The sequence below is a fragment of the Eptesicus fuscus genome, chromosome 5 (genome assembly GCF_027574615.1).
Source record: "Eptesicus fuscus isolate TK198812 chromosome 5, DD_ASM_mEF_20220401, whole genome shotgun sequence".
Lineage (NCBI taxonomy): Eukaryota > Metazoa > Chordata > Mammalia > Chiroptera > Vespertilionidae > Eptesicus > Eptesicus fuscus.
In genome coordinates, this window is record NC_072477.1 from 57944422 (window position 1) to 57954455 (window position 10034).

A 10034-nucleotide genomic window follows, 5' to 3' on the forward strand; every position below is an offset into this window, starting at 1 on the left:
TCCACTGAGCCAATCCGGTCAGGGCTATCAGTTTCTTTTTGAGTGAATTTTAGTAGTTTGTGTCTTTCAAGGAATTGGTTAATTTAATTTAAGTTGTCAGATTTATGGCCAAAGTTGTTTATATTACCTTATTTTTTTAACTAGAGACCTGAGGCCTGGGAGGGATCGCAGGAGCGCTCTAGGCAGTGTTTGGCCCGTCTTGCTCAGTCTCAATGGGCCAGACCCCAGCAGTAAGCTAACCTACTGGTCTGAGTGTCTGCCCCCTGGTGGTCAGTGCATGTCATAGCAAGCAGTTGAGTGGCCTTAGCATGTCATTAGCATATTATACTTTGATTAGTTGAACAGACAACTGGACACTTAGCATATTAGGCTTTTATTATATAGGATGTCTGTGGTGAGTTACTTCTTTCATTATGGTAATGCTTTTGGTTTCTTGGTCAGTCTGTTTAAGGTGTGTCAATTTTATTGATATTTCAAAGCACCAGCTTTTGTTTTTATTGTTTTACTCTTATTTTCTGTTTCCTATTTCATTGATTTATTCTCTTTATTATTTCCATCTTTCTGTTTTCTCTGTGTTTACTTTGTTTTTCTCTAGTTTTTTAATGTTTATTATTGATTTAGATTGGAATTGGCTTGGATTATTGGTTTGAGACCTTTTTCTTTTTATATATATATATTTTTTTATTGATTTCAGAGAAGAAGGGAGAGGGAGAAGGAGATGGAAACATCAATAATGAGAGAGAATCATTGATCAGCTGTCTCCTTCACACCCCCAGCTGGGGATTGAGCCTGCAATCCAGGCATGTGCCCTGACTGGGAATCGATGCTCAACCACTGAGCCACCAGGCGAGACCTTCCTTTCTAACAAAACAATTAGTGCTACAAATTTCCCTCTAAGCATTGTGTTAGCTGCATCCCATAAATTTTGGTAGGTTTTATTTTCTTTAAAATGTTTTTTATTTCTCCTGAGACTTCCTCTTTGAAGTATGGATACTTAAAAGTGGTGTGTTGTTGTTTTTTTAGTTCTCAAATATTTGTAAATTTTCTGGTTATCTTTCTGTTGTTGATTTCTTGTTTAATTTCATTATGATAAGAGAACATACTTTACCTGATTTCAGTTTAAAAAAACAACCTTTACCATATATAGCCTCTCTGATGAACATTGCATATCCACTTGAAGAAAATATTCTATTGTTGGGTGGTGTATCTATAAACGTTAATTAAAGAGCCCTGGTCGGGTAGCTTAGTTGTTTAGAGCATCATCCCCATATGCCAGAGATATCTGGTCAGGACACATACAAAAATCAACCAATAAATGTATAAATAAGCGGAGCGACAAATCTCTCTCTCTTTTTTTTCTCTCTTTCTCTCACATATATCAGTAAATTTAAAATTTTTTAATGTTTATTGAGGAAAGTTTTTTTGATAGTGTTCAGGTTTTTTATATTCTTGTTGATTTTCTGTCTAGTTCTGATTACTTAGAGACTTCATTTCTAATTATAAATGTGGATTAATTTGTTTTGCCATTCACTTCTAGTTTGTCCTTCATATGTTTTGAAGCTTTGTTCTTAGGTGCATACACATTTACAGTTCTTATTCTTCTTAGTGAATTGATTATTTTTGTCATTATGTAATGTCGTGGTAATTTTTTTTTGTTTTTAAGTACTGTGTCTGATATTAACATAATATTCTAGCTATCTTTTTTTGTTGTTGTTGTTAATCCTTACCCGAGGATATTTTCCCTATTCATTTTTTAGAGAGAGTTGAAGGGAAGGAGAGAAGTAGAGAGAGAAGAAGTGTGAGAGAGATACATCTATTGGTTGCCTCCCACACACACCCCAACTGGAGCCTGGAATTGAACCTGCAACCGAGGCATGTGCCCCTGACTGGGAATCGAATGCTCAACCTTTCAGTGCATCGGCCCACGCTCTAACCACTGGAGCATACTGGCCAGGTCTCTAGCTGTCTTGGTTAATGGTTTCATCAGATGTCTTTCCCAATTTTTTACCTATATATATTGATTACATTTAAAGTGAGTTTCTTGTAAATAGCATATAGTTGGGTCCTGTGTTTAATGTTTTTTGATCTCTGATAATTTCCATCTTTTCACTGATGTTTTAGAACCTTTATATTTAATGTAATTGTTGATGTGGTTAGTTTTAGACCTGCTGTTGTGTGTGTGTGTGTGTGTGTGTGTGTGTGTGTGTGTGTGTGTGTGTGTTTTCTGATTGATACCTGGTTTGTGTTTTTGGGTGGTGAGGTCTGCCTCTCTGTTTTAATATTCTATATTTTTATCTTTACATTTAGTATTTTGCTGATCGCTTTTATTTTCTTTATCTAGGAATGTGTATATTTTTGCCTTCATTTCTGTAGGATATTTTCACTGGATCTAGAATTTTAGGTTGACACTGCTTTCTATTTAAGCACTTAAAAAATATTCTGGCCCTGACCGGTTTGGCTCAGTGGATAGAGCGACAGCCTGCGGAGTCAGGGGTCCCAGGTTCAATTCCGGTCAAGGGCATGTACCTTGGTTGCAGGCACATCCCCAGTAGGGGGTATGCGGGGGGTGCGGGGCAGCTGATAGATGTTTCTCTCTCATTGATGTTTCTAACTCTCTCTCCCTTTCCCTTCCTCTCTGTGGAGAATCAATAAAATATATTTTTAAAAATATATATTCTGCTGCCTTCTGGCCTCTATTACTCCTGATGAAAACTTTACAGTCATTTGAATTGTTCTTTCCTTATAGCTTCTTTCAAGGTTATTTCTTTGTCTGTTTTTCAGCATTTTGATTCTGATTCATCTAGTTGTAGCTTTCTATGAGCTTATTCTGCTTTAGGTTTATTTAGCTTCTTGAATTTGCATATTTATGATCCTTATTGAATTGGGGGAGTTTTTAGCTGTTAGTTCTGCAAATATTTGTTCTTCATCAGTCTTTTCATTTTTTTTCAAAGTTCTAATATCCCATAATAAGAATATTAGAACTTTTGATATTGTCCCCTAGGAACTTGAGACACTGATTTGCCTCTGGTTACATGATTAGTCAACAGCATTATCAGGGCTTGAATTATAATTGTGTTTTTCTCCATTGTTCTTTGTATACAGTACAGCTACAAATACATTTGCATTCCCTAAGTTCATCCTGGCATAGGTTTGATTGCAAAATTTATCAAAAATTACTCATGCAGTAGCAAATATATACTTGGGATAATTGAATATAAGCTGTTACTCAAATTAAAAATGAACAGTTCATATTCTAAAGGACAGTTCTATTTTATATGGAGATAAAAGTATAAGGGTATATACATGACTGTGGTTAGTTTCAATTATAAATGTGATATTACTGCATTCAGTTTTCCAGTTCTGCAACTATTATATTATCCTATATAATAAAAGGGTAATAAGCAAATCGATCAAACAGCAGGTTCTGGATCAAACGACCGGTCGCTATGACATGCACTGACCACCAGGGGGCAGGCACTCAACACAGAAGCTGTTCCCTAGTGGTCAGTGCACTCCCACAGCGGGAGCACCACTCAGCCACGAGCTGGGCTGACAACTGGCAAGCACAATGGCCTACCTCTGTGGCAGTGCTAAGGATGTCCAACTGTGGCATCTTAGTCACAGGGAGCAGGCCTAAGCCATCAGTCAGACATCCCTCAAGGGCTCACAGACTGTGGGCTGGGGGACCCCCACCCCACCCCCATAAGTGCACAAATGTCGTGCACCGGGCCTCTAGTATGTCTATAACTTTCTAAGTGATTTCATTCTATCCCATAGCTATAAATGCCGTCTACATACTAATAGACCAAATTTAACTGAAGCCTTAACTTCTCTCTTGAGCTCCTAATTCTATATTGTTTACTTCATTTCTACTTGCATACCCTAAAGCATCTTTATAAGTAACATGTTCAGTCTAGAAATTTCAACTTTTATTTTCCACCCTTGCTCACAAAACTCTGCTTCTCCATTTAATTAATGGTTACCCTAGTTGCTCAGAACCTAAAAGCTAGCCAATTCCTTTTTTCTCTCACCTTTCATAGCCAATCTGACAAAGTCTGTCTACTGTAATTCTGAAATCTCCATGAAACTATCAATTTCTCTTCATCTTCAGTTGCCACCATTTGTTTCCTGGATTCTTGCCAATTGCCCCTAACAGGACTTCATGGGACAGAATAGTCATTTAAAATAAATCTGATTCTGTTTCTCCCTTAACACTGCTTAATAGCTTCCAGTGCATCTTCATTGTAATCTGTACTTTCTACCATAGCTTGCATCCCATAAGTCTGGGGTCAGGAAACTTTTCTGTAAAAGGCAAGGTAGCAAATATTTTAGGCTTTGTGAGCCATATGGCCCAGGTCACAGCTACCTAGTTCTACCATTGTAGTGCAGAAATAGCCATGGACACTCTAAAGAAATTATCCTGGCTTCATTATTTGGTAAATAAAACTATTTACCAGAAATAGCCAGCCACATTTGGTCCACAGACTATCTATATATATATATAAAAGCCTAAGTGACCATCGCAACCCAACAGACGACTGAAAAGGCTGTGTGGGCGACTAGGCCGGCAGGGGGGTTAGTGAGGGGCGACCAAATGACCGATCAGCGGGCTCTGTGGGGTGACCAGGCTGGTGGGGGGGCAGTGAGGAGTGACCAGGCCGGCGGGGAAGGGGCGACCAGGCTGGCAGGTGGGGGCAGTTAGGGCTAACTGCCCCGTGGGGCGGGCAGTTAGGGGTGACCAGGCTGGTGGTGGGGGGGGGGGGTAGGGCAGTTAAGGGTGATTGGGCCTGCGGGCAGAGGCAATTAGGGGTGATCAGGCCAGCGGGGGGAGGTAGTTAGGGGCGATCAGGCCGGCAGGGGGGTCAGTGATGGGTGATTAGGCCAGCAGGCAGAGGTGGTTAGGGGTGATCGGGCTGGCAGGCAGGTCAGTTGTTAGGAGCCAGGGTCCGGGGATTGTGAGAGGGATGTCCGACTGCCGGTTTAGGCCCAATCCCTGGGATTGGGCCTAAACCGGCAGTCGGACATCCCCCAAGGGGTCCCGGATTGGAGAGGGTGCAGGATGGTCTGAGGGGACCGTGCCCCCCCCCCCCCGTGCATGAATTTCGTGCACTGGGCCTCTAGTCTATAATAATAAAAGTGTAATATGCTAATTAGACTAGACAGCCGAATGACCTTCTGGACGAAGCTGGGGCTGTGAGGGCTGAGCCCCTTGCACAAATTTCATGCATCGGGCCTCTAGTAGTTTTATAACCCTTGTCCATTAACTGCTGCTTGACCTCATTTTGCACTAGTTTTCCCCTCATTCACTACATGCAAACCATGCTGTTTTCTTGCCATTCTTTGAACACACCAAGTTCCTTTCCTTCTTACCGTCTGCAGCTAGCCTCCCTCTGCCTACAACACTCCTCCTGAAGCTTTGATAGTCATTTCTCAGTATTCAGGCCTTTACTTAGATGTTGCCTCCTATGGCTTTTCTGACTCGCCCTAAAGGAATCACCTTATACCATCTCTAATGTGGCCTTCATCACACTGTTTTCTTTAAGCACTTGTTACTACTTATAATTCTGTCATTTTTCTTTTTGTTTTTCTTTATCCACTAGAAAATAAACTCCATGAGAACAGGGACCTGGTCTGCCTTGTTCATTTCTATGTTTCCACACTCAGACAAGTTACTCATGGTCAGAGCATAATAATTATTTGATGAATGAATGATTTCATTTTTATGTTTATATATTTTGTGGCTTTTGAATTTATAACAATCTGGTAGAAAATAAATCTGGCATATTTAGATGAAAATTGATATAGAAATGTTCTTAATTTTCCATTTCTAAGAAATACTGACCTTTTTTCTCCTTTTTTGTTGTTGGGGTGGTGAATATAGACCTGAAGAGGAATGACTATACACCTGATAAAGTTATATTTCCTCAGGATGAGCCTTCAGATTTGACTCTTCAGCCTGGAAATTCCACCAAAGAATCAGAATCAACTCATTCTGTTCGTCTGATGTTATAACTGAATCATTGGTTTTGCCTACAACTCACAACAATGTTACTGTGTCACTTTTCATTCAGGAGGAAATTGTTTGGTAATACAGAAAAGTGTGTCCAAATTGAATACTGTACTAGTTCTGGAACAGTTAAAAGGTCAAATCTTTTTTGTTTTTGTTTTTCGTTTTTTCACCAATTAAACTAGTCAGTCAGAAACTCCCTATAGGATACAGCTAGCTAGCAGCTGTTAAAATTTAAAGGTAAAAGAAAATTAGTATTTGTAACTTCTTAAAAGCAGAGGACTTTATTTGACTTTGTTCTGATGAGGGTGATCTCTCTCATGTAGTGCAATACCATTAACCAAAGTTAGGTGTCAGTGCAGATGTTACTTGCTGCTGCTTGACTGCCATTCAGCTACCGAAATGAAGCAATCACCCAGCCTTTGGGTTAAATGGCACTCAGACATCTTCCTCAGTGTGTTTTAGGGTGTTAGTGATGGTTCACTAGTTTGCAGCTAGATGCTTTTTGGCCATAGGAAAGGTGATGACTTGTTATAATTCTAGATCCACAGTTAAAAAAAAATAAAAATAAACCCAAGCATTTTCTAAGAGAGACTTTATGAATCAGGGTTAGGTTCCATAATTAAAGATAGAGCCAATTTTTTGTCAAATAGAGCCGAAATTGTGCAGAAGTATAAGTGGGTTTTTTAAGCATTGTTTTATGAAGTTATTATAAGTAGAAGAAAGCCACGTAGACTTCTTTAACCTAAATATATCAAAGGAGAAACTTAACTCATTGTTCAAGAGAAGTTACCTTGTGAGAAAAGTTAAAGTACTTTTTTACTATTTATAGTTCTAGTGGCAACCTGGAAGTTACATATTTCTCCAAAGATTATGTTGACCAGTATATCAAATCAGAATGTAAACATGAACTCTTGCATATATTTAAAATTGTGTAAAAGTAACCAAACATGAATTTTTTTGTGGTACTTATTTAAGAAATTGAGTTAGATTATCATGTCGGGAGATTGCAATGCAACTTTATGCTAATAAAATGTAATTTAACTGCCCCAGATATTGTTGAATCCTCAACAACAAGAAAAGCTTTTCATCTGACTAAAGTTTTATGCTTTGATATTTTTTTTCATTTTGTTTTGTTTTCCTAGGTACTAATTTTAATTTTTATTGGGAGAGAGCAGTGTAAATCTTACTTGTATTCAGTAGTGTATCTCATAGATACAGACAAGGCAAGAAGAGAAATAAACTGTTAAAATAAGTGTTTAATATTGATGGGGGGAGAAAAATGTATTAAAAGATATTATACTATATACATTTTGTATATCATTAAATCTTTAAAAGAAATTAAATTTATTCTTGTTTACAGATGTTTAGTGAGTTTAATCATTCTGAAAAAGTATCTATTTTCAGTATTTGTTTTCAGAGTATCAGTTTTTTTAAATGAACCATTTGCACACCTATGCTTTTTGATCCCCTGTCCTATACAATGTTTAAAGTGATCTTGGTTTCCTGCTGTGTTGTTTTTCATCTGTTCATGTTTTGTCAGAAAACGGGGATATAGGTTATCTGCTGATTAACTTTATGTTGATTATTTTTATAAGATACCTCCTTTTCCACCTTACGGTTGAACTGTGTTGCTTCCATGGGTACCATCTGATGTCTTACCACACTAGATTTTATACTTTGCAGAAGAAAGGACCCTTAGCATCAAACAGCTTGCAGAGCACATGGTTTGTGATAAAGCATACCATTAAAAGAGTTACTTTTAACCCTTTGCACTCGCTTGCTTTTTTCTCGATTCCTTTATTCTAACGCTAACCGTGTCGAGTCACTCGACATCCGAGTGCAAAAGGTTAAAATGTTTTTTCATAATACCAAACTTTCTTGAGGAAGGTAGATCACAATGATATAGTCTGTGTGTTTAAGTCGACAGTCAAGTCAAGAGTACCCAATAAGTAGCTTTTCATCACTTGTAAGAGAGAGGAAGTCTTTATTTTCAGAAAAGGATTCATCTGTGGACAGGGATTTTTTTTTTTTAAATATATTTTATTGATTTTTTACAGAGAGGAAGAGAGAGGGATAGAGAGTTAGAAACGTCGATGAGAGAGAAACATCGATCAGCTGCCTCTTGCACACCCCCTACTGGGGATGTGCCCGCAACCAAGGTACATGCCCTTGACTAGAATCGAACCTGGGACCCTTGAGTCCGCAGGCCGATGCTCTATCCACTGAGCCAAACCGGTTTCGGCTGGACAGGGATTTTTGTGATCTTCAAATAGCAAAATGCATTACATGTTTGTGGTGATTCTGGTATAACAAACCTGTACTGCTAATCATATAAAAGTGTAGCACATACAGTTATGTACAATACACAATATTTGATAATAAACAACTATCAGTTGTATGCTTTTATCATACTCTACCTTTATCATTATTTTAGAGTATACTTTTTCTGCTTAAAAAAAGTTTGCTATAAAACTGTGCCCTGCTACACTGACTGGCAGCAGCCCCATGTATCTTGTGTTCACCGCATCACTTTATTGCATCATGTTCTCTTGTGCTTGATTTAATCTCATGCTGTTTTGTGCAGTGACTTGCAGTACAGGCTTGTAGCCTAGGAGCAGTAAGGGTATGTACCTTGGTTACAGACACATCCATCTCCAGTAAGAGGTGTGCAGGAGGCAGCTGATCGATGTTTCTCTCTCATTGATGTTTCTAACTATCCCTCCCCCTTCCTCTCTGTAAAAAATCAATAAAATACATTAAAAAACAAACAAACTACAACTAAAAGATAAAACAGACATCATCCACAGAAAAGCTGGCTGAGTGGAAATTCTTCAACTGGAAGGAAAGAGAAAAGCACATTGAGACTCAGAGGAGCTGCAAAAGGCTTGAGGTAGGGACACGCAAGCACGGAGAGGACTGACTGCTGAGTGTGTGGCTGGCATTCTCAAGCAGGAGGGAGACGGGAGCCCCCAACTGCGCTGAACTCTAGTTCTGGGCGAGACTGGGAACCCAGAGTCATTCGGGGGGAAACTGGGCTGTCAGGAAAAGAGAAAAGCACACAAGACTCAGGGGACCTGCGGAAGGGAGAGGTCCAGAGGCATGTGCGGAGAGGACTGACTGCTGAGTGCGCGGCTGGCTTTCTCAAGTGGAAGGGAGACGGAAGCTCCTGACTGTGGTGAACTCCAGTTCCGGGCTAGACTCTGGGAACCCAGACCATTCGGGGAGAAACTGGACTGTCTGGCAGCGGGAGAAACTCGAGGGTGGCTTTCTCTCAGAGGTGCTTGCAGCGATTACCGAAGGACACTGAGACCCAGGGACCTCATAGGGCAGGGCTGACAGGAAGCCAAGGCTGTCTGCTCTGTCCTGAGACTCCGCCCCATCCAAGCTGAGCAGAGAGGCTTTTGCAATTAAGAGTGTCTCCAACACGGAAGTTCTCCCAGTGTAGTCACAGCTGATCCTCATAGCCAGTTGGCCTGGAGGTCAATTCCTCCTAGTGATACCAACAACAATCAAGGCTTAACTACAACAAGCTGTGCACACAGTCCACAAAGGGGTGCACTAAGTGTCCACCTCGGGTAACTGGGGAGGCCGACCCACTGGGCCATATAGGACACCTAGCACACAAAGCTACCCTACCAACTCAGGGAAGCAGCGAAAATGTGGAGACAAACATCACAAATGAAAGAAATGGAGGAAAGCAAACAACTGGATATAGATTTCAAAAGCACGGTTATAAGGTTTTTCAAGAATTTCCTAGAAAAGGCCGATAAAATTAGCGAGACCCTCGAGGATATGAAAAAGCACCAACTAGAAATTAAGCATACACTGATTGAAATAAAAAATATTATACAGAGACCTAACAGCAGACTAGAGGATTGCAAGAATCAAGTCAAAGATTTGAAATACAAAGAAGCAAAAAACACTCAACTAGAAAAGAAAAAAGAATCAAAAAATTTGAAGATAGTGTAAGGAGCCTATGGGACAACTTCAAGCGTACCAACATCCGAATTATGGGGGTGCCAGA

At 39.7% G+C, this 10034-nt stretch overlaps 1 protein-coding gene across 1 annotated transcript in view; it reads left to right on the plus strand.

Annotated features, from left to right (window-relative positions):
- The window catches only part of TRPM7 (transient receptor potential cation channel subfamily M member 7), a 125890-nt gene extending 118521 nt beyond the window's left edge, over nucleotides 1–7369 (plus strand). Inside the window, exon 39 of the mRNA XM_054716236.1 lies at nucleotides 5882–7369. Coding sequence (XP_054572211.1) covers nucleotides 5882–6012 — 131 coding nt within the window. The 3' untranslated portion in view covers nucleotides 6013–7369. The remainder of the gene's footprint in view (nucleotides 1–5881) is intronic.
- Nucleotides 7370–10034: the final 2665 nt, after the last annotated feature.